General features: G+C 39.4%; 1 protein-coding gene and 1 long non-coding RNA gene across 7 annotated transcripts in view; both read right to left on the reverse strand.

The window, feature by feature from the left end:
* Positions 1-4079: 4079 nt before the first annotated feature.
* The window catches only part of LOC114305287 (UNC93-like protein 3), a 41441-nt gene continuing 20532 nt past the window's right edge, over positions 4080-24988 (reverse strand). For 3 of the 6 annotated variants that reach the window (XM_082912202.1, XM_082912203.1, XM_082912204.1), the window contains 7 exons: positions 23119-23182; positions 22908-23029; positions 21435-21657; positions 21225-21315; positions 20519-20631; positions 20277-20400; positions 4080-4516 (listed from right to left, as the gene is read on the reverse strand). In XM_082912202.1, coding sequence (XP_082768328.1) covers positions 4334-4516; positions 20277-20400; positions 20519-20631; positions 21225-21315; positions 21435-21601 — 678 coding nt within the window. In that variant the 5' untranslated portion in view covers positions 21602-21657; positions 22908-23029; positions 23119-23182 and the 3' untranslated portion in view covers positions 4080-4333. The remainder of the gene's footprint in view (positions 4517-20276; positions 20401-20518; positions 20632-21224; positions 21316-21434; positions 21658-22907; positions 23030-23118; positions 23183-24988) is intronic. The other 3 variants (XM_082912205.1, XM_082912206.1, XM_082912201.1) reach the window with 2 other exon arrangements.
* Positions 10790-13212, reverse strand: LOC145815457 (uncharacterized). The gene is made up of 3 exons (XR_014358398.1): positions 12798-13212; positions 11821-11873; positions 10790-11055 (listed from the first exon to the last, which is right to left on the reverse strand). It is a non-coding gene; the product is annotated as an uncharacterized LOC145815457 (long non-coding RNA).

Here is a 24988-nt window from a genome sequence, read left to right on the forward strand (position 1 = left end):
ATGATAATTGTTTATATACATTGTATTGTGTGGGAGGAGATAGGGGATGTACTCTATGGTTTGGGAGGAGATAGGGGATGGATTCCTAAACTGGATATTATTTGGGAGGAGATAGGGGATGTACTCCACGGTTTGGGAGGAGATAGGGGATGGACTCCTAAACCGGATATTATTTGGAAGGAGATAGGGGATGGACTCCATTGATACAGCAAATCTATGTATCATTTGTGAAATATGGAAGTGTTTAATATGAGTTGTTATCTCATGTGAATTGTGAATTATGGAAGTGTTTTATTATGAGTTATACTCTCATTTAAATTGTTGATATTGGAAAGGTTTTTTAACGTGAGCCGTAGTCTCATGGGAATTGTTTGGCCAGGTTCTTAGCCATGTATATAAATTGAAATTGTTAAGTAAAGGAAAAATGGAATGAAACATGGACATACCTGTTATGAAATTGGGTTGTGCTGTATGTTGGCTTATATTGGTTAAACATTTATCAAATGCTAATATTTTAGTTATTGCTCATATTATGTTTAGCATATCTCTACTGGGCGTTGGCTCACCCTATATGGGACATCATTTTCAGGTTCAGGTGATATGCCACATCCAAGGAAGTAGCTCGGGAGGTTTGAGGCTGATAACTCTTTTTGTTGTCTCTTTTGTATATTACATGTATATCAAGCCATGGGCTTATTTTGTGTAAAGAGTTAAAACTCTATTTTTTGTTGAACCCAAGTGTTGACTTGGAAAGTTGTAAGCTTACAGGGCATTTACTTTTGTTGTCAACATGTAATATCTTTTGTAAGAATATTCTGATGAATGGCATTATGTTTTACTCTCTTAAGTTTATGGATGTAATGAATGCATGATTTATGGGTTTATTTTGAGGGTGTTACATAACCCCTGTCATCACATTCTGTCTACAATTGGACGGAATATGCTGACGTGACACCAAAGTTCATTTGGAATTTCATCTTACCCCCCAAACTATACCTTAAAAATCAATTTGCTTCCCAAATATAAACAAATTAAATTTAAATATTTAATAAATAATTTTTTATCTCAATAATAAAAAAATTAAATCGTAAATAATATATACTTTGCAAAAAAATAATTAAAAAAATAAAAATTCTCATTTTGATTTATTTTGAGACTATAAAGCATAGATAATTTGACAAACATGTTGTATCTGTACTGGATACTTACAAATAGAATTTAATTATATGATTAGCCATGTTTTTTTTTATATTGTAAATGTAAAAAAAAAAAAAAAAAAAAGGATACTCTAATGTGTCATCACTGCATCGGTGGACTCAAGTCCCATGGTAACTAGTTGCCAGCCTGATTTAACCCAACTTAAAGGAAGGGACTCACCACCTAACTCTTGTGAAATTCAACCATATGTCACAAACAAGCTTAAAATTCGATCGAAAGATTTCCGCATAGTGTCACTAGAATTACCCAACATTAGCCATGTCCTCTAGATTAATTTTAACATGAATAATTGGCTTCAAATCTTAAAAGTTAGGTGGAGTGGACCCCATGGATAGGCCGTGTTGAACCCTAATGGACTTTTGATATAGTGTTGAGTTTTGAAAGAGAATAGTTGAGGTCATTAGTATAATACCAAAAAATTACGGTGAACATCATCAATGGAGGAATTTTTGTGTTAGTGAAGAGGCATTTTGTGAGGTGGAGGTGATTGGCTTTTATCATGGTTTGGGATCTAATTAATTCCTTTTTTTATATTGATCAATTAAATTATTTCTTTTGAGATTTTAAAAATAAAGAAAAATTTACTCACAAATCTCATAAGGGGGAATGTTGACCCATTTAATTCTAAGAGTTTTCTTATGAACCAATTAGTCATTTTTGTTTTGAAAAATTGTATTCATTTGATTTGATATCATTTGAGTTTAAGTAAATGACTTTTTATGATTTATTTTTCTAATTTTCCGATTCATCTTTGGAATGAGAATGGAAATGTGAGGTGTAAAAGATTCTTTTTGAAGGAATTGGTGGCTGAAGTGTTGGTGTTGAACATGGAAATCTACATTTCTGTTAGTGTGGTTTTTCAGTGTTACATTGGAGTGTTATATTAGAGTGTTACATTTGAAAAAATACAATAAGGAGTTTTTATGTGTTACATTGATTAGAGTGTTACATTTGGTAAAAAAAAAAAAATACACTAAAGAGTTTTTAAATTGTGTGTGTGTGTGTGTTTTTATTATAATGTGGTTTGATATATGGTATAAGAAATAATGATTTATGAATAAAAAGTTTATTATAATGTGGTTTGATATATAGATGTTTCATTTTAAAACAAAACAGGTATAATTCATAAATTTAAATTTATTTATAAAAATGACATTATCATATTATTTTTGTGAAAAATTTTGCATGAAAAGAGTATATTTATATAAAAAATTATTCACATGATACTCGCAACTAATAATGTAACAAAAAATTTTACGAATGAAATAATGTTAGTTCACATTTGTTAAGTAGCTAGAACATTTCCAACGGTTCATCTATTTTTCATCAAATTTGAATAAAAGTTCAATTTGATATCAAGTGCTCCAACGGAAATGTTTAAGACTTCATCGAAACACCGATCGACCTGGCAAACGACCAGGCAGATGTCTAGCTATCGACCGGCCAGTGTAATTTTTTCACAAATTTTTATCTTGAGGTGGTCATCTGAGGGGACATCCGATGGTAAAAATCTAACAGATATGAACAGTGATCTGATGAAAGGCACATATATCTTCAATTTAATGAAAGATTTGAGAAATCCTGAATTTTATGAAAATTTTGGTGAAGGGTTGGAACAACAAAAAGTGAGTTTTTTTCATCAAATTTAAATTTGATGATCCATTGAAAATGGTCTTAAAGACAAGATATGAACCAACCTAACATATTTTTGTAATTCTTGACTATTTGCCTCCTTAAAGTTTTACCCATTTCTCATTTTGACCATTTAAGTTTGATTTTTTTTCACTTTAACCCTTTATGTTTACAATCCTTCCCACTTTGGTCCTTCATGTTTGCAATCCTTCCCACTTTGGCCCTTTAAGTTCGATTTTTCTCATTTTAACCCTTCATATTTGTAATCCTTCCTATGTTACTCCTAAACTACCTTTCACCCAAAAAAAGTAACAAAATTAATCACATCAGCTCCATATATAATGTAAAAAATTTACTAAAGATGCAAAAAATAAAAAAAAAAATGAATTTTTTTTAATCTTTCGTGAACTTTTTTTTCAAATTTATTCATAAACATTATTACATTATAAATGAATCAAGATTAGATACAACTAAAAAAATAAAATCAAATTTAACTTCTAAAAAAAAATCTCTAAAGACGAAAAAAAATGATAGTAAATTTTTCATTTCAGAACTAACAATACAGGGATTTGAGTCAGTAAACTTTTTTCTTTTTTTAGTTAAATTTGTTTGAATTTTTTTAACTTCATCTACTCTCAATACATAATGTAATAATGTTTATGAATAAATTTAGTTAAATTCATTTTAATTTTTTTAACTTCATCTAATCTAAATGCGTCTATAATGTAATAATGTTTATGAATAAATTTAAAAAATAAAATTCACTAAAGACTAAAAAAAAATTCAATTTTTTTTGTTTTTTGTTTTTTATTTTTACTTCTTTAGTGAATTTTTTACATCACACAGGGAGTTGATGTATTAGTGATGTGGCAAATTCTGTTAATTTTTTAGATGGAAGTTGGTATAGGAATAAAGTGAAAAGGATTGCAAATATAAAGAGCCAAAGTAAAATTGATTGCAAACATAAAAAGTCAAAGTGGAAAAAATTAAACTTAAAAGGTCAAAATGAGAAATATTACAAACATGAAGAGCCAAAGTGAGAAAAATTAAACTTAAAAGGCCAAAGTGGAAAATGGGTGAAACTTTAAGGGGGCAAAATGTAATTTACCCTTTAATTTATGCAGTTGTTCATGTAAGCAAAAACAATCTTTTTCATAAATCAATAAAAATCTAAAAGAGGTAATCTAGGTTCCAATTTAGGCAGGCCTAGCACACAAAAGATGTCTATATTCCACAAAATACTACTTGCACTAATTGCCAACTTTCTCATAGACTCTATTCTCAAATAGAAGAACAATAATGATAATTACATTCAAATTAGCCTTTCAATACTTTTCTTTTGAAGAAACATTAACAGGTGAACATATTTTCTTATTTAATAGATTTCACAGGAAGATACAACTTTCTGAGGCAATCAATGTGTAAGACGTGAATAATACATGTTTTGGCAATAAATATTTATTACGTATCCGGTTGCAAAAAATCAATCAGCACAAGAGAATGCTTTCTCGACCATAAGAGTGAGGAATAGAAACCCGCCAACAGAGATGCAGACTGCAACAAGCATAACCACTAACACAGCATGCAAAAAAATGTAAGGGCTCACAAAAAACACAACTGCGATCGAAACACACTGCCAAACCTTGAGCTGTGCAAATGCTCCTTCCTGTACACCCCAAAAGTAACATTTGAGAATTAAATGCAAGTGCATTTGCACAAAGAAACGACCAAGAAAAAGTGAGGGCCAAATATCTTTAATATACTTGAATGAGAAATAAATTAGACATAAGTATGAAAATCATTAAGATAACTAACATTATAAAGGAGAGTACAACACACAAAAGTCAATTTTCTCCTATTTGTTTAATTGTTCAATTAGGAGAACACTTGTGGAACTCATATCTTTAACTTTCCTAAAGGAATAAGTTCTCCTAATTTCCTTCAATATATGGAATTTACATCTCAAGAATCTCAATATACCTTGTCTTCAACCATAAAACATACGTTTTCACAATTACATCCACTGATTTATTTATTTTTTTTATAAATAAAAAAATACATAGTTTCATCCCACTATGTATGTAATTTTTTGTGAAAATTGGGCCGAGCTATGAAATGGACTTTATGGCCCCAAAGTACGAAGGACCAGGTAAAATGGGCCGAGAAGTTACTCCGGCCCATGAGAAATAAAGTTACTTCTGTCAAAAGAGGTGAAGTTACTTCGGCTCAGGAATTGTAAAGCTACTTTGGTTTGGACAACTTGAGTTAGTCCGGTCTTCGAGTTAGTCTGGTCATGACGTATTCTGGATAGATCGGTCAAGACCTTGCTACTCGGTAGCTCGGTCCCAACATATCATGGTTCATGCATGGGAGAACCGAGATGAGGAGTGAAAGGAATGGCCGAACTAAGGATAGTTCGGCCTACCTCGTGGCTCAGCTTAGCCAGTTTACTTCGGTTAAATAGTAGTTCGGCCGTAGTTAAAACCATCCCACTTGGTTTAAGCAGTGGGGGGGGTGTAAAAGGATAAGCATTATCCTTTAGGAGTATGAATCCTAGGAGGACTCTGCATGGAGAAATAACAGTCCTACTAGGATTGTGCCACTCGAAACCTATAAAAGCTCACAAGCATCACCTTGGAGGAGGTAACATAACACAACATACAATTTTGCTTCTCGAATACATTGAGCTTTGTCTTTGTCAAGTTTTCTGACTTAGGCATCGGAGAGGTTTCCGGCACACACCCGCCGGCTAGCTCACGTTTGTGTTTTTAGGTGACAAAAGCGACATCGTACGGAGAAACGTGGACTTAGTCAACAGGATTATACGAGGAAAATTATTTTTTCCCCGTACAATTGGCGCCGTCTGTGGGAAAGCCAGACAGAACAAAACCTCTTGATTAAAGCTTCTCCCCTTTACAATCAATGGCACACATTGAAGAATTACCGCAGTCCGCCGTCGACGGACTAACTCCAGAAGGGGGCGCAAGGCGTGAAGGATTACCTTCTGTCCCTCCCATGGCGGACTTGAAGCCCCAAAGACATACCTCCAGGAGAGATGCTAGGGGGAGACGGACTCACAGCCCCCGTCAATCCCATTCTCAAAGTCCCGACAGGCAAAGACGGAGGATTGACCCTCAAGCTCTGGAAGATCGCGTGAAAGAGCAAGATGAATTGATAAAGAAGATGGCGGCGGACATGGAGGCCTTGAAACGCCAGATGAAGAAAAAAGAAGTGACGAAAGGAGAGGGGCGCAAAAACAAGACGCCCCCTTGCCACTCAGAATATCGTAGTAGGAATACTACACCCTCGCAAGGAGAGAACAGAAGCCTCAGGACAGGCGACACTCAATCCTGGTCTTCCAGAACTCGTCACTCCAGGTCTGAGAGGACGAGATCTGAAAGGTCATACACTGAAGGAAGCACATATTGGCCCTCGCATTCGCACCAAACTAGATCTAAACAGACAGAATTACCCAGATCATCCAACTTACGAACCGTGCTCAAAGAGAAAGCACGATGCAAGGAGGATGCCAGGGCAAGGGATCCACATAGAGTTTCAGCCTTGCAGCGGTTGGCTCCTCGGACGCATGGAAGCGTCGAGGTTGGAATGCCAATACCGCGCCCTGCCTATGAACCGACGGACAAGGCATTAGCAAGGCTGCAAACTTCACCGTTTGTTCCAGCAACCGAAAACGCGCCCCTACCATCAGGCTTCCTTCAGCCGAAATTCACTACATATGAAGGGAAGACGGATCCCTACTCACACTTAAGCCATTTTCGCCAAGTCATGGCTGTATACAGGCGAAACGAGGCCTTAATGTGCATACTCTTCCCATCAAGTCTTGGCGACCTCGGCTTGACTTGGTTCGAGAAACTTCCTGAGGGCAGCATAGCCTCTTGGGCGCAATTGGCAGAAGCATTCGTAACAAGGTTCCGAACGAACACTAAAACCCCGGTGGAGATCGACCAGCTTCTCTACATCAACATGGGTGAAAAAGAGACCCTCAGATCTTACAACAGTCGCTACTGGGAGACATTCAATCAAATAGGGGACTGCCCCACCAATCTCGCCATTGCACAATATAAAAGAGGCCTTCCAGTTGGGAACAGACTGAGGGACTCGATTACCATGACGCCACCCCTCACTATGGAAGCCCTGATGGAAAGAGTGCATCAGCACATCAGGGTAGAAGAGGATGGCGCACGTGCCAAGGCAAAATCCAGTGCGACCGCAATATTAGAAAAGAAGACCTCAGCCAAGGTCAACACGGTAGACCAAAGTAACAGAAACGGACGTGGCAGACGAGATAACGGAGAAGACCCCGATAAGAGATGGTTGAGAATCCGCACTGCCATAACCACGGTGTTCAAAAAACCGATATATCGGATTCTAAGTGAGATAAGAGATGAGCCTTTCGTTAAGTGGCCAGCCAAGCTAAGAGAAACTCAGAAGGACTATGACGAGAGATCACGGTGCACCTTCCACAAAGAAAAAGGGCACCGCACTGAGAATTGCACACCATTGAGACAACACTTGGAGGAATTGGTGGCAGCAGGCCACTTGGATAAGTACATCGAAGGAGGAACGCAACCAGCCCCCCAGGATCACAATAACCCCAACGGAATACCAATCGACCTCCCACCTCAAGGTATTATCAATGTGATACATGGAGTCTTTAAGCCTGAGCGTGTATGCGAGCTCAGGGGGTCAATTAAAAAGGCTGAGCACTTTAGAGAGGTGCTAAGTGCCCAACTTGCCATCAAGAAGGGAAAAACCGAGGCGACAAATGTTATGTCTTTTTCGGATAAAGACTTGGATCGAATATACTGTCCTCACAATGATGCCCTAGTCGTCACTCTCCGAGTCAAGGATTTTGACGTCAAGCGGATTCTGATTGACCAGGGTAGTTCATGTGAGATCATGTACTACGACACATTTAAACAACTAAAGCTACAAGACAAAGACTTGGCGCCTGCAGTATCTCCCCTAATTGGATTCAACTCCATGCCAGAGTGGCCTGTCGGCAAAATAATTCTTCCAGTCAGAGCAGGAAGTGTAACAAAACAAGTGGAGTTCTGGGTATTGAAGGTCCCCTCCACTTACAACATCATCTTGGACAGAACATGGCTACACGCCATGCGTTCGGTGGCGTCATCCTACCACCAGGTAATGCGGTTCCCCAACGACACCGGTATAATTGAAGAAGTATATGGAGATCAGATCATGTCAAAACAGTGTTTCGCCACGGTAAATGGCAGCCGCGCTGCCAAAGGATACGTTCATTCGGTGGAGGAACCTGAAAGCAATGAACTATTCGCGGACGTCAGCAAAGAGGCTGATCAGAAAGCGGTGGAGGACTTTGTGGAGGTAAAAATAGATGAGAAGAACCCGGATAAGTTCTTCTTGCTTGGCTCGTCATTGTCCAGCACTGAGAGACTAGAGGTCTTGGAATTCTTGACCTCCAACATCGAAGTGTTCGCCTGGACGCCCTACGACATGCCAGGCATTGATCCAAACTTCATCTGTCACCAACTCAATGTCCACCCATCCGCCAGACCAGTCATTCAGCGCACTCGCAGATCGGCACTTCACCATGCCGAAATAGTGGCAGAAGAAGTAGGTAACCTGCTGGAGGCAGGAGCAATTAGAGAAGTGCACTACCCAAGATGGATCTCCAACACAGTCGTAGTGCCAAAAAAAAATGGCAAATGGTAAGTCTACGTCGACTACAAAACAGTCAACAAGGCGTACCCAAAAGATAGCTTTCCTCTACCGCGGATAGATCAACTAGTGGACCTAACGGCGGGGCACAACCGACTTAGCTTTCTGGATGCATACAGAGGCTATCACCAAATCGCCATGCATGAACCAGACCAGGAGGTCACATCTTTTACAACTCCAAGAGGATTATACTGTTACAAGGTCATGCCCTTTGGCCTAAAGAACGCAGGGGCAACATTCCAACGGATGGTCACGAAAATGTTTGAACCATTGTTAGGCAGAAAAATGGAAGCTTACATCGACGACATGGTGGTCAAAAGCAAGGATGAGAATGACCATCTTAAGGACTTAGGCGAGATGTTCCAGATCCTGAAGAAGCACAAGTTGCGCCTCAATGCGTCCAAGTGTGCATTCGGAGTAGGATCTGGCAAATTCCTGGGCTACCTAGTGACCAACCGAGGTATAGAGGCAGACCCCTCTCAAATCAAGGCAATCCAAGATCTGGAGAGACCGAACTCAGTAAAAGAAGTGCAGCATCTCACCGGCATGGCAGCTGCACTCAACCGGTTCATAAGCAGGTCGTCAGATAGACTGCAACCATTTTTCCATGCCTTAAAAGCCAAGTTTGAGTGGGACGAAGAATGCGACCAAGCTCTGGAAAGCTTGAAGGAGTATATGTCTTCCCCACCACTGCTCGTTACCCCAGTACCTGGTGAAGAACTCTTCTTGTACCTGGCAGTCTCTCAGCACGCAGTTAGCGCAGTATTGGTTCGTGCAGAAGGAATTCAACATTTGCCCATCTATTATGTCAGCAAGACATTGCTGGGAGCCGAAACAAGGTATTTGCCACTGGAAAAACTGGCACTAGCCTTGACGATGGCCTCCAGAAAATTGACACACTACTTTCACGCCCACACCATAGTCGTCCTCACAGCTTTCCCACTAAAAGCTTTGTTTGAAAGGGCAAACTTTTCTGGGCGAATTTTGAAGTGGGCAATAGAGTTGGGACAATTCGACATCAAGTTCCAACCCAGGACCGCAATAAAAGCCCAATCTTTGGCAGACTTCATCGCAGAGTTCACTCCTGGAAGTCATCATATCTACCCAGTCGACCTAACTGACACAGCCGAACTAGGGACGGAAGTTGACGCTGGAATAACGCAACCCCTAGTAGAAGGTACTCAATCAAACTCCAAGGCAGACCAGACTAAGGACAACAAGGAAGAAACAAACAAAGGCTCACCAACAGTACAATCAGATGACGAAGGGCAGACAGCAAGCATGGACCTTGAAGAAAACACCATGTTTGACCCCACGGCATCATCTGACCCCTCCACGTGCTGGAAGTTATTCGTTGGAGAGATGTGGAAGCTCTTTGTGGATGGAGCATCCAACCGGCATGGTGCAGGGCTTGGCATAGTCCTCATCTCCCCAGACGGCCTGGTTGTAGAGCAAGCAATCAACCTTGGCTTCCCAGCATCAAACAACGAAGCGGAGTATGAAGCGCTTCTCGCAGGACTCAAATCAGCATGCTACATGAAGGCCACCGAACTAATGGTTTACAGCGACTCACAGCTGGTAGTAAATCAAATTTCTGGCGACTATGAAGCGAAGGATGATAGGATGGCCAAGTACCAAGAGTTGGTCAGAACAGAGATCAAGAAATTTGAAGTAGTAAGGATAGAGCAAATCGGCAGGGAGGAAAACAGCAGAGTAGACGAACTAGCAGGCTTCGCCTCAATGGCAGATTCCTCCATACCTCATCCACTACTAATCGACTACCTACCTAGACCAAGCATAGAAGACCCCGAAGCAGAAGAAGTATGTTGCACAGAACTAGGCCCCTCTTGGATGGATCCCATCATCCTGTTCCTAAAAGAAGGCATCCTACCAGAAGAGAAAAAAGAAGCCAATAGAATATGAGCGAAGTCGCAGCGATTTTGGCTATCTCCATCTTTGGCATTATACAAGAAGTCATTTTCAGGGCCTTACCTAAAGTGCGTCCATCCCAGCAAAGTGGAAGCATTCTTGTTCGAAATACACGAAGGGGTGTGCAGAAGCCATCAAAGGGGAAGGTCACTAGCTTACAGGGCCATTTCGTAAGGTTATTAGTGGCCATATGTCACACCCCAAATCCGGGCATGACCGGCCGTGGCCCACAGGGACTTAGCCCAAGGCACACGTAAGCCTAAACACGAATCCAATCACATTGAACAACTGAACAATAGTCCAATAATAAATAACCAAAACTCAATCCAGACATGCCACAATTATAAACGGCAAAATCAACCGTAATCAAAAGCCATCCAAACTTATGGGATATAAACAACCCACATATCAAAAATAATCCTAAATGAACTTCGATAAGAATAAATATAAATATGCACAAACTTGACATAACACTCTAAACTAAAGGAATGCCCTAGAGGTCCATGCAATTGCGTCCCCGCTACGCCATGAGTCCACTCTAAGTCCTTCTAACACCTGGAAATGGTAAACAACTAAGTCAGCTGATAGCTCAGTGAGTAGCAACATAGATAGTAAATACAGTTTTGAAAACAGGGTTCAATTCCAAAATAAGATATATATCACAGAAACTAGATTGGCATACAGTTTGGTAAATACAATCTGTTTCAAAAAGAAGGTTTCACAGTTCAACACTTAAAATACTCATGTCTCGCAAGAACATGATAAACGACATTTTTCACTTAAAACAGATTATAACATGAATACCAATAATTTTCTGGGTACCAAGAAAAACAAATAATCTGCCACACATTTCTCAGGCTATAAGCCCCGTTGGATCCAATACCGAACTAAGAGTCATCCTCAGGGTGGCACCTGAGCCTTTTCTCAAAGACGATCCGATTGAAGGTCACCTAGTTGTTTTTAAAGGTCTGTTCCTTACAATCGTTGAGCACTAGAGTCATCACGGCCCAACCCGGATCTGTTCCCTAGTGGCCAGAGTCACCACACACAGTGGAATAATTTCCCTGGACTAAATACACACATGGTCCCAATAATCAATACACATCAGTTTCGCAAAACATGGTAGTTCATCATTATAAACATGAGACCAAAACAAATAGTTTACAGTATGCCAAGTTCACACATGTTTCAGAAACAATTTGATTCAATTGATAATATAACAATTTATCAAAACAGTTTAGTCTTTAAACAACAATTTAATTTTCCAACAGTTCAGGGTAGGGGAACATTTATAAAAATACGTAGCATAAAACTGCTCACCTGAAACGCAATAATATAATCCTCGAATAGAGTGTAAAAGTCCAACTAGTGGCCTGAACCAAGTATAAAAACTACGCGTCACAACTAATTTAAAAATACTAAAAAAAAATAGGAACTAAGTAACCTCGAACTAAAACGCACTAACACGGCTCAACCCAACTCACCGTTACTCTTAAATATTACCTAAATTCATATTCTTCAAGGTCTAAAATCACCCAAGACATAGATTCCGATCGAAACTTAACTAAAAAACTTTAAGATGAAACAGTGTTTTAAACAAGTTTTCCCTATCTATTCGCTAAATTTGAAAATTACAAAACCCACTCCACGCTATTCGAAAAATTACAATAACCTCCAGATATGATCTAATATATCCTAAGTTTCAAACCCAATTGGTTTCACTTGATTTTCTTATCAAAATAATTATCTACAATTTATTATATCCAAACAGGTTATTTTCTGCAGCACTTTAAAGAAATTGACGGTTCTCTTAATATACACGAGCAATCAATGCAAGGCCAAAAACGTACGAAACTAGACTTGTAATCGGTTCTAATGACACTAATTTGATAATTTTTGGATTTATACCCAAAGAGAACAACACTCCCGAATTTACTGTTTCGGACTGGTTTCCTGGACAGATTTGAATACCTCAATTTATACGGATTTTGACTCCCAAAAATTATGAAAAAATTCAGATATGCAATTCAATATGTAATTGATCTACTGTAAAAATTTCAGATTAAAATTCATCCGTTTGATATGGTTTCTTGATTTTTAAAATTTGTGACTTTGTACAGAATTTTTGGACTGAAAATTACGCCCAATCTTTACACATAAATTTAGCTCCTCAAGTTTCTTAATAGGATATCTATATACACAATACATAAACCTACAACCTCTCCATCAATGAACAAAATAATTATAGAATAAGGATGAAAAACAAAAAGAAGAGAAGAAAACCAAGGAGGGCTAACCTTTGATGATCACACACAACACAACACACCCAAAAGTTCTTTGATTGCAACATCTTCTTCTTTTTTTCCTTCTCTCTAACCCTCTCTCGTGGCTGCTGTTGTTGCCCTATGTGGTGAACAAATAATAGAGTAGGGTTTGTGTTTATTTTATTTTATACTAGTGGTGGGCACACATAGGTCAAATAAATAGATAAATATACAAAACATATGTATAAGTTACATGCAACTCAAATGGTAGGAGTCTTATATATTAACCTTGTGGTCTAGAGTTCAAGTCACCCCCTCCTCTCTCTCTCTCTTTATTTTTATTTTTATAATAAACCTTGTCTCTAAATTAAAGACTTTCACCATAAATTTATTTTAGGTTTAAAATTAATTAAAACATCCTCCAATAATATTTAATTTGCACCTTAGAATTCACCACCAAAATATTTGAGATTGTAATATTATTATTTAATTATTTACTTAATTTTTATATTCGGGTTCTCACACCATATATGCAGGCAGACTCAGAGAAATATGTGAAGAAGTGTGAAAAATGCCAGAAATTCGCACATCAAATACATCAACCAGCTAGAGAACTCCTACCATTGACTAGCCCATGGCCTTTCGCAATGTGGGGCTTGGACATAGTAGGACCACTTCCAACAGCACCCGGCGGCAGGAAGTTCTTTCTCGCGGCAACAGACTACTTTACAAAGTGGGTTGAAGCAGAAGCATTGGCATCAATCAAGGAAAAAGATGTGAAGAAGTTCGTCTGGCAAAACATCATCACTCGATTTGGCATACCAAAGGCCCTAATCTCAGACAATGGCACTCAATTCGACGGCAGAATCTTCAGAGGCTTTTGTGAAGAGTATAAGATAGAGTTCTACAATTCTACACCGGCATATCCTCAAGCGAATGGCCAAGCAGAAGCATCAAATAAAGTCGTCTTGGATGGACTTAAGAAAAGACTAGACAAGGCAAAAGGCAAGTGGGCGGACAAACTTCCTCATGTTTTATGGGCTTACCGCACCACACCTCGACGATCAACAGGAGAGGCACCATTCTCCTTAGCCTATGGAATAGAAGCAGTAATCCCACTGGAAGTTGGCCTCCCCACAATTCGAAGCGAAAACTTTGATCCAGACTTAAATGGAGAAGCCATAACATTGGAACTCGACCTTGCAGAAGAAAGAAGAGAAAGGGCATTGGTTCACATGGCTTCATACCAACGAGAATTAATTAGAAAATACAACAAAAAGGTGCATCCAAGACAATTCAAGATTGGCGATTGGGTACTGCGCAAGGTAATAGGAAACACCTTGGTACCAGGAGATGGCAAGTTAGGGCCAAACTGGGAAGGTCCTTACAAAGTGGTTGGGTTAGCAGGCAAAGGGGCATACCACCTAGAAGACAAGGACGACAAAGCAATCCCTAGGCCATGGAACACGGCCAATCTCAAGTTGTTTTATTTTTAGCTTTTTTTCTTTCAAACATGTAATTTCTTCTTTTTTTCAATAAAACAACCAATTCTTTTTCAGCATGAGTTATTTTTTGTAAAAGTTAGTTTTAGTGAAGATAGGAATATTACAAACCTTTTGTTCTAAGTTAGCTGCAAAAACTAGCTTAGAGGTTGGCTGGAATAAACCAACACCCTTCCTAAGCCCAGGATAAGGATCCAGGCTGCAGGACGTTTGGTCGGAATAGCCAAACAATATTCTAAGTTAGCTGAAAAAAACTAACTTAGAGGTTCGCTGGAATAAACCAACACCCTTCCTAAGCCCAGGATAAGGATCCAGGCTGCAGGACGTTTGGTCGGAATAACCAAACAGTGTTCTAAGTTAGCTGGAAAAAACTAACTTAGAGGTTGGCTGGAATAAACCAACTCTTAGTACTCTTTAGCCGAAGTATGAGAATGGCTGAAGAGTGGTTGGCTGGATTAAACCAACTCTCGGAACTCTTCAGCCGAAGTAAGGGCATGGCTGAAGAGTGGTTGGCTGGAATAAACCAACTCTCTTATTACTCTTCATCCGAAGTAAGGGTATGGCTGAAGAGTGGTTGGCTGGATTAAACCAACTCTTGTTACTCTTCAGCCGAAGTAAGGGTATGGCTGAAGAGTGGTTGGCAGGATTAAACCAACTCTTGTTACTCTTCAGCCGAAGTAAGGGTATGCTTGAAGAGTGGTTGGCTAAAATAAACCAACTCTCTTATTACTCTTCAGCCAAAGTACGGGTATGACTGAAGAGTGGTTGGCTGGATTAAACCAACTCTTGTTACTCTTCAGCCGAAGTAAGGGTATGGCTGAAGAGTGGTTGGCTGGATTAAACCAACTCTTGTTACTCTTCAGCCGAAGTAAGGGTATGGCTGAAGAGTGGTTGGCTGAAATAAACCAACTCTTGTTACTCTTCAGCCGAAGTAAGGGTATGACTGAAGAGTGGTTGGCAGGAATAAACCAACTCTTGTTACTCTTCAGCCGAAGTAAGGGTATGACTGAAGAGTGGTTGGCAGGAATAAACCAACTCTTGTTACTCTTCAGCCGAAGTAAGGGGAAGGTTGAAAAGTAGTTGGCTGGAATAAACAAACTCTGTATACTCCTCAGTCGAAGTAAATATATCGGCTAAGGAGTGGTTGGCTGGTAAGCTTAGTTTAACCAGCTAAAACCGGAATAAGAGTTCAAACAAAATTGTCATTCAAAACATTACAAATGCAAGCATACGAATCAAAACTGGAATAAGAGTTCAAGCAAAATTTTCATTCATTGAAAAGCCACTACAAAGAAGGGGCATAGCCCGGTTACAAGGACAAAAAATAACAAAAGAGAAAAAGTACATAATCAAGAAAAAAGATCTTCAATTTCGGCATCAAACGCAGCATCAGCATCAGCATGAAGACCGGTTTCAGGCGGGAGCTCCGTGTCGGTAACAAGGGTGGTTTCGATAGGAACCACGGCTTCACCTGGTTGACCAATAGTCAGGTCTTCCACCATGGGTTCCGACCGAACTGTCTGATCCACATCAACAACCGGAGCATCGTCAGAAGCAGAGTCTTCGTCTGAATCTGAGCCCTCTAGAAACTGCTGTTGCATGGCATTTGCATACTCCGCAAGGGAGTTCGGTATGAAGTAGGCCGGAGGGTTGAAAACCTCGGTCTGAGGATCATGACCGAGCTTCTCAACGGCTCCCCTCCAGCCGCACTTAAAGAACAGCTCCTTGGCGGCTTCACATTGCTTGACATATACATCTTCTACCTTCTTGAAGCCTTTCTTTTCGGCCTCTTTTGCGCTCTCCTTCGCCTGGAATATTTCGGCGTCCTTCTTCTTTTCAAGCTTCACCAGCTCGCTAGGTACTTGTCTTTCAAAGAAATGGCAGCCTTTTGCTTCTCGACTTCGGCCGAACTAACCAGTCCGGTCAGTCTGCCGACCTCACCTCGTAGTTTGGCCATTTCCTTTCTGGCCTCCTCCAGCTCGGCCATTTTTGCCTCAGCCTCTGCCGCTGCTTGCCTGGTTACTTTCCTAAGCTCCAGCACTTTCCTATGAGTAATTTGGTTTTTCTGAATGGCCTGACAAAGCAAAAATTTCCCTTTAGCCGAAGTAGAAGTTGAAAAAAGAAAGCAAACAGAAAAACGACCGAAGTTACTTACCAGAATCATGGATTTAGTCGTAGACCGGATGGCCTTCAATTCGGTGTTTAACTGTTTGTGGTGGTGCTCCATGTCTTTGGGCAGACACACACTCTTGGCCAGGTTGATGGCCAACAGATGGTCTTTCTCAGCTACAACCGAGTCTGTATCTCGGATGTCTCGGTCGTTGAAAGTAAGTTTTGGGGCCCAGCTGCCGGTAGTTCGGTCAGAAGGTTCCGATTGGGGGCTCGGTGGAAGTGCAGGTTCTGCTTCATCAACCAAAATTTGTTCGGTTTCAGCAGTCCAGGCGCGCTTGGTTCGGCGGGAAGAGGACGGCTATTGAGAAGGGAGGGCCACAACAGCAGGTTGCGATTGGCTGGGTGGCGTTACTTCGGGCCTGGTTGTCTCGGTTAAAAGAGCCCTGACTCTGTTCTTTTTCGCCATCTCTTCTTCGGCTGTCAGTGGGACTAGTCTAATCTCGGGCAAGGATGGGTCCGGTTCTGGGGCGTCTTCAAGAAGGAAGTCAGTTACCCTGGCTTTCCGACGACTGTTGTATCGATAGGTCGGCTCGAATTGCAGCAACTTGGCCCAACTACGTTCAGGATACCGTAGTGCGGCTCGCAAAGCTGTAAGATTTGGATAACTGTACAAGGAATGAAGGTGAGCAGAATCTACGAAAAAGAGACAATTGTTAGTTCGGTTGATAGACTAGCAAAACCAAAATAAAAAAATGCAAGGAACAAGACCGAAGTTAAATTACCGGGCTCCCCTTTTTTCCAATTTATAGGTCGGCCAGGAATTTGGGCTTGAAAATCCTCAAAGTTCCCAGAGACCCAGAAAAATTCGTCGTCATTTACGTCTTTGTCCGGTGTATATTTTATTATCTTTTCTCGGCGGCGACGTATTCTAAGATAATAAACCCACCCATCTTCTTTTGAGCCGATAGAATATTGATGGAAGATTTCGGCCAGGCCTAGGTTTAGTCCGGCTTGGCGGTTCAGTTCGGCTATTCCCATAATGATGCGGTAGGAGTTAGTGGACAGTTGGGTAGGGCATAATCTGGTCTGCCTAGGAAATTCACAGATCAACAGTTGAACTGGGAACCGTAGTCCAGTTTCTATTATGGATAGAAGGGTAAAAGGGACGAAGCCTTCGTTATCCCAGGGAATGACATCTTTTTCGGCCAAAACCAAGTGGACATCATCAGGTATGTTATAGTCCTTCCTAAATTCGGCTAAGCCGCCTAGAGTGTCTACTAGGTACCTATACTTCCCCATTTAAGGAATAAATTATGAATAAGTTATGTCGGTGCAAGAGCTGCGCTCAGAAGCTCGGTTGAGCGCACGGAGTCTCTGGGCAACCTAAGTCTGCAAAGTAGAAAGCAAAGGGGTTAAGCACAGATCATTGGACCGTGCTACAAATTAAAAGCGAGGTTAAAAAGTCCTACTTCGGCTTTATGGACTGGTTCTATCTCGGTTCAGCAAAACACTTGGTATCTCGGTTTGAGCAAGGTTCTTATGAGCCAAATCTTGGCGGCATCTCGGCATACTGGCCTTGGATACAATTTTGTTAGACTGGTTCATAGTCTAGGGGCAGCTTTCTGAGTTCGGTCTAAAAAACTAAGAAAGCTGGCTCAGCCCCAAAGGCCTAAATCGATTGAATTTGGAGTTTTGTTATTTCGGTTGAGCCTCTAGGGGCAGCTTTCTGAGTTTTGTTTAGAAACTAGGAAAGCTGGCTTAGCCCCAAAAGCTTAGCTCGGTTGAAGACCGAGGTTCCTTATTTATTAAAGTTAAACTTCGTTCGATGGGTTTATCTCGGCTAAAGTTACTCAGGAGTTGATAACCTACTGAAAGTACTGATTTCTGAAGTTCTAGTTCGGTTATTATCTGAAGTGATCTACCTATATAGGACAAACAGTATTCTAGTTCGGTTGCTACTTGATTTTGGATTCAAGACTAATTTTCTACAGAATTGGTCTTACGCGCATAAGATCTGTTAATGTTTTTTCAAGGAGATATAGAAGTGAAGCAGAAATCGAAGAACACGTTTTGCAAAAATACAGTAAACCAAATGCATAAAGCAGATACGAAAACAAAAACAGAAGAAGGGGATGGGCTTACTTACCAGATTGAAGAAGAGGGAACTGGAGTTGGAGCAGTGGCAACAATGAAAAGCACGAACTTGGAAGCAAAGAAATGGAGGCACAGAAAGAGAAGATAGGATAGATGAATGTAGGTGGATGATTGAGAAAGGAAGGGGTGTTTTGTGAAAATAACGAGCGGCAAAAATGGGCGGGACTGTTCAAAATTTTTGTGGTACGAGGGCGGCGTGACAGCTGCTCACAGCCTATCAGAGCCTGCCACGTGTCATTGGAAAGTGAAGCGTTACAGTCAGTGATTGAAGAGACGTTTTGACCGAACGCGTAGAGCCGGAGTAAAATAAGCTTGGCTGGAGAGGCTAAGTGATTTTTTAGTTCGGCTGGAAAAGCTTATAGACGTTAGCTCGGCTGGTCACTAGGTAATCCCAATCATGCCGTGCAGATGGAATTAAGGGGCAATTGAGAGGGTAATTTTTGGTGAAAATTGGGCCGAGCTATGAAATGGACTTTATGGCCCCAAAGTACGAAGGACCAGGTAAAATGGGCCGAGAAGTTACTCCGGCCCATGAGAAATAAAGTTACTTCTGTCAAAAGAGGTGAAGTTACTTCGGCTCAGGAATTGTAAAGCTACTTCGGTTTGGACAACTTGAGTTAGTCCGGTCTCCGAGTTAGTCCGGTCATGACGTATTCTGGATAGATCGGTCAAGACCTTGCTACTCGGTAGCTCGGTCCCAACATATCATGGTTCATGCATGGGAGAACCGAGATGAGGAGTGAAAGGAAGGGCCGAACTAAGGATAGTTCGGCCTACCTCGTGGCTCAGCTTAGCCAGTTTACTTCGGTTAAATAGTAGTTCGGCCGTAGTTAAAACCATCCCACTTGGTTTAAGCAGTGGGGGGGGTGTAAAAGGATAAGCATTATCCTTTAGGAGTATGAATCCTAGGAGGACTCTGCATGGAGAAATAACAGTCCTACTAGGATTGTGCCACTCGAAACCTATAAAAGCTCACAAGCATCACCTTGGAGGAGGTAACATAACACAACATACAATTTTGCTTCTCGAATACATTGAGCTTTGTCTATTTGTCAAGTTTTCTGACTTAGGCATCGGAGAGGTTTCCGGCACACACCCGCCGGCTAGCTCACGTTTGTATTTTCAGGTGACAAAAGCGACATCGTATGGAGAAGCATGGACTTAGTCAACAGGATTATACGAGAAAAATTATTTCTTCCCCGTACAATAAGTATGAAAATCATTAAGATAACTAACATTATAAAGGAGAGTACAACACACAAAAGTCAATTTTCTCCTATTTGTTTAATTGTTCAATTAGGAGAACACTTGTGGAACCCATATCTTTAACTTTCCTAAAGGAATAAGTTCTCCTAATTCCCTTCAATATATGGAATTTACATCTCAAGAATCTCAATATACCTTGTCTTCAACCATAAAACATACGTTTTCACAATTACATCCACTGATTTATTTATTTTTTTTATAAATAAAAAAATACATAGTTTCATCCCACCTGCCTCTCAATTAGATCCCCTAAGCACGAACACCTCTAAGAAGATAATGTGTCGGATGCACGTCCAAATGTGTCATTAATTTTATTATATTTTTATATTTTTTAGATCTAGACACGCTTTGGACACACGTCCATCACTTATTCATACACTCAACTCAAGGCATGCACTTCTCGTGTCAACACTTACGTGAAAAAGAGTATAAATCAAACTAAAAAAGGCTTAGTAAAACAAACAAAATAAATCACTACCATATCATGCTTAAAGAGCATCCCAAGCAAAGCATTAAGCTGTGTGTTGAATATTCCATCCCCAATTCCGAATGCGACTGCCATGAGAAGGGGGTGTAAAATGCCGAGTACTCCACTAGTTACGCTGCACAATGGCACAGTTAACAAGAACTAATAAAGTCATAGTAGTTTCAAATCAGATATATATAATTAAAAACTTTAGATTCTAAATAACTTTAATTGGAATCGACAAGAAACCTAACCTGTACTTCAGTAGAAGCCAAAGCAGTACAATTAACTGAATGAAAGCTCCAGCACAAACTATTAGAGTGATTGACTTGAGACCAGAGGTGAGTCGACCCATAGCCAGCGAACACTGACTCATATTCCAGATATAAACTGAGTCTGAAAAACTTAATGAAACAAACAAATGACAAATTATAAAACAAAGATGGTTTTCCTGAGTTTTTAACTTTTAGCGAACTTGAGGTGTAATAGTATTTACATCCTATGCCACATTATTATTGAATAATTTCCTATAAAACATATGAGGCTAAAGATCATAGCAGAGATTGTGAGTAATAACTTGAATGCACATACCATGGAAAAAATAAGATTATGGAACAAAACACAGGATATGATTATCCATCCATATTATCCATGTGAAGTACCACCAGGGCAATAAATGAAATTTTGTATATTGTTGCAAACACACAACACAACTCATAGAGAATAAATATGGAAAAGGATATATATTATTTGTTATTCTTGTTGCTTACAAAAGGAAAGGGTAAATGAAATTTAAAGTTGTTCACTCAATTCATTTTTATTTCTCCAACTCAACAAGAAAGAGACGAAGAACATGCCTTGTCAAAATTAATGTACGTAAAACAGAAACAGGCTCACCAAGTGAGCTAATTCATGTAAACCATTCCATAAAGCTACTCATTTCTGCAATGCCATACTTACAATTGCATCAAAAGCCCCATACACTGCCATAGCACCACCTACACCAGACTCACCAAGTGCAGGTTCCGCAATGTACTTGGTGTATTCAGCCCTAAAATTGTAATGCGTTCCATGCTTAATTGAAGAAAATGTTACAATGTATATAGTGCACAAATTGAATGGTCAAAGGACAATAAAAAAGTAAAATGTCACAAGTTAATCAACAATTACCATACAAATGCTTGTTGTAAGCCTGAATATGCAATAAGGGGGATGATTAATAGCATTCGTAAGCCAAACAATGGAAGAGTAGAACTGACAGAAGAATCTGGTAAAGTCTCTTCTCCTTTAGCATCCCTCTTTTGTAAGAAGCACATGAGTATGGTACCTAAGGTCATACTACAAACAAACACAATATATAGTAAAGTTGTGCCACTGCCACTGGTAGTTCCCCCTTGCAGTGATGTGAAAGAAAGAATAACAAATTAAAGATGCGAGTGTTTTAAAAGAATTAAAAAATCATAGATTCTAACACTGAGGTAGAATCTACAATGCTTCAAATTTTCCACAACCAAATGAAAGATAGTGGAATATTGCTATCAAGGATGGCACTACATAGGATTAAAGGTGTGCCATTGAATATCCTTATTCATTTTTTTTAATACAAGTAATTTATGTATATTTTAATATTTTATTTGCCATCTTAAAAATATATATATTGAACAACCCAAGAAACACATACACTTCTTGACAATACTAAGAAGGTGCGCATCCGTGTTCGATGCATGTCCGGCACCAGCACTCATTGGACACTTTTTGACGTGTTGGATACTGTATCAACTTTTTTTTTAGACCTTGATACCCTTCAGATACTTGGGTAGAGGTGCGAAGGATTCGCAGAATGGAACGGTCAAGTTTGTCAACTTGAAAAAATTTTCTAACAAAAGGAATGCCAAAAATGGGAGCCAACCATGTCGAAAACTCGATAGCTCTAATTATTGACATGGCTATACAATTGTTTCCCACGGTTAGACAACTACTCCAATGGGTTATGCCACTCAAAGCAACTAAGGGAAGTCATTCCTCTTGAAACTCTCTTCATTGATTGATTTCGAGACTATCAAAAAAGGTTTGGGACCCTTGATTTTATCCCTTTTTTAAAATTAAAAAAAAAACCATCATTAAAACGTCCACCAAAGAAATTATTAAAGAAACAAAAGAAAAAGGGAAAGCCTCCCTTAGCCAAAGAGGGGGAAAAAAGGAAATAAAAATCATTCACTTCATAATAAATAGGACTCTTCTCATCTTTCTTCATTTTTCAGTGCTAACTTATAGCTAAAATTGCATTAGAGATGCAAAAGAGAAATTTAACATTAAATAATTTTTTTCGGACAATGAAGGTCAGAGTTTCTCGAGTGTAATGCAAGTATTAATAACTAAATCTATGATAATGAATTGGTACTGGTAATACAACAAACAACATAGAAAAATATAGGACATGGAAATCACCTTGGAATCACAAGCATGCACACACCGTTCCATCTTTCAATAGAAAAAGAGACATGAGGTTTCCAACGAACAGCAAAATTCAATAAAAAAATGAAGATTATTCCAGATGAACAACATCCATACAAAACAAATTGAATATATTCTTATTAGAACCAAAGATCATTAAAATTGTCATCAAAAACTAAAATGCAGCACCTGGTGACCTGCAAACATTCCCCAAAATTCTCCATTGAAGTTACCAATCACGTTTCCTTCTTCTAAGTTTAAATCATGTGCATGACTGCATGCTGTAGAAGTAAGATATGTACCCTGATGGACTATAATGTCGTTAGGGAAAAAGTAATGTACTTATTACATCATCAAACACAACAAAGTGATGAACCAAATCTAAAAGATGGACTTGTACCTCCGCAACCCATATTATTGAAGCAGAAAATCCCAGGTACAAGGAAGCTGGAACCATCGTGTACCTACCACAAGAACATTCATTTTTAAGTATATACAACTTCATCAATTTGACGAACATAATAGGGCTCTGTTAAATATGCGTCCACATCATTATTTAGTACAATACTGACAAGCATAAGAATGTTTTCTCGAGTCAGAGAGCAACCACTTTGCGCAAATAGTGGAAAGACAAGGTCTACATCTAGTCTTACCCTCCCAAGTCCCAAACCACATGGACTTTTAGTCTCATGAAAATCACTCAAATATTTTGGGAGCAGCTCCGCTCAAGACTTCATCCTATCTCTCAAGACTTCATTTTGTGGGCTCCATGTAACCAAGGAAGGTGATCCAAACCGCTCATCTTGTATGCCCAATAGAGCAGGACATCTATGCAAAAAATTAACTTTATTGAATACCGATAAGCATACTAACTTATAATATTTTGTCTTATAGGATCAATGGTTTTTATTAAGATTCATATGTACCATCCATTTCATAAAATGAAACACGATTAGTTAGTGTATCGATCGATGTCCAATCAAGCTAAATTTTTCTAAATATATTCTTCTCTTTGAACTACGAGATGAATGGTTCAAATCACAACACTACGGAGCCTACAAAATAGAGTCCTGAGGGAGTATGGAGAAGATGTAGTCTTGAGGGGAGCCTAGTCCCGAACAATTTTAGATATTTCACCACCTATCAGTGCAAAGGCACAATCACAGAAACATAAAAATAATAGGTGTCAAAAAAAAAAACAAGGCATAGGCAGTGGGCAGGGCCCAATTTAAACAATTGTTGTTCCTAAAGATTTCTGTTTGATCAAAAACTATTCATAATTTCTAAAATTCTACTCAGGCTTTCTTTCACAATTCTTTCCTCCCAACGAGCTTTCGATTTTATTCCAAGTATCTAATAAAACAATTGTCTCCTTAGTCAAATGCCTTTCTAGGGGATTTCGAATTCTATTCAAAATTGAAGATTTGATCACCACTTCCTTATCAACCATTTTTTATAAAAGTCGAAATTTCCCCTAAAGTCAATGACTTAAAGATTCTTCTTCGATCATCCACCTTCCATAATCTCCGAGGCTGTACTTAAGTTGGAAAGTTCCTTTTTTTTTAGAAGTTATTCTTTAATAACATGTTTTCTTGGGGATTTAAATTTTAAAAAGGCAATCATTCTTTTCTTTTTCCTCTTCTTCTCTGATTACTAAGGTAAGAACCCAAATTTAAACTCAAATTCTTTAAAATTGGGAAACCACCCCCTTTATTTACTACTAATTACTCAAATGATGATCAAAATATGAATCACTGCCTAAATTGAAACCCCCAAATCTTTGTAACTGCATCATTGCCCCCAAATAACTCAGATTGCCACAGAATCAAATCACTACCACGTCAAACTCCCCAGACTTTGGGAATGAAATCACTGTCTTTCTCGTTGTTAGATCGCTGGAATCAAATCAAACCACTTCCAAAATATCACATAAGCACATAATTTGCATTCATGCCTATTTGGGGGGTAGGGTAGCCCTGTCCTAATTTAGAAGTCAGACCTAGGATTCACTAAATCATTCAACGAGGCAATAATACAATCCTGGAAAGGAGGGTATCCTGCCCTAGTTTGGAAGCTGCTAATGCTCTCTCCATGCAAAAGGAGGTAAGTTTGGTTAAAAAAGGGCACATCAGTTGTTACTATCAATATACCACTTCTTCCGCAAGGGAATGATCAAACAGTACTAGTGGCATAGTCTCATGCTTGCCTTATTGACACAACATAACCCACGAATAGTGTCCGGGATACTATGCAACAAACCCGAGGATAGG

This window comes from Camellia sinensis, unplaced genomic scaffold (genome assembly GCF_055761805.1).
Source record: "Camellia sinensis isolate YWXY unplaced genomic scaffold, ASM5576180v1 Unanchor2, whole genome shotgun sequence".
Lineage (NCBI taxonomy): Eukaryota > Viridiplantae > Streptophyta > Magnoliopsida > Ericales > Theaceae > Camellia > Camellia sinensis.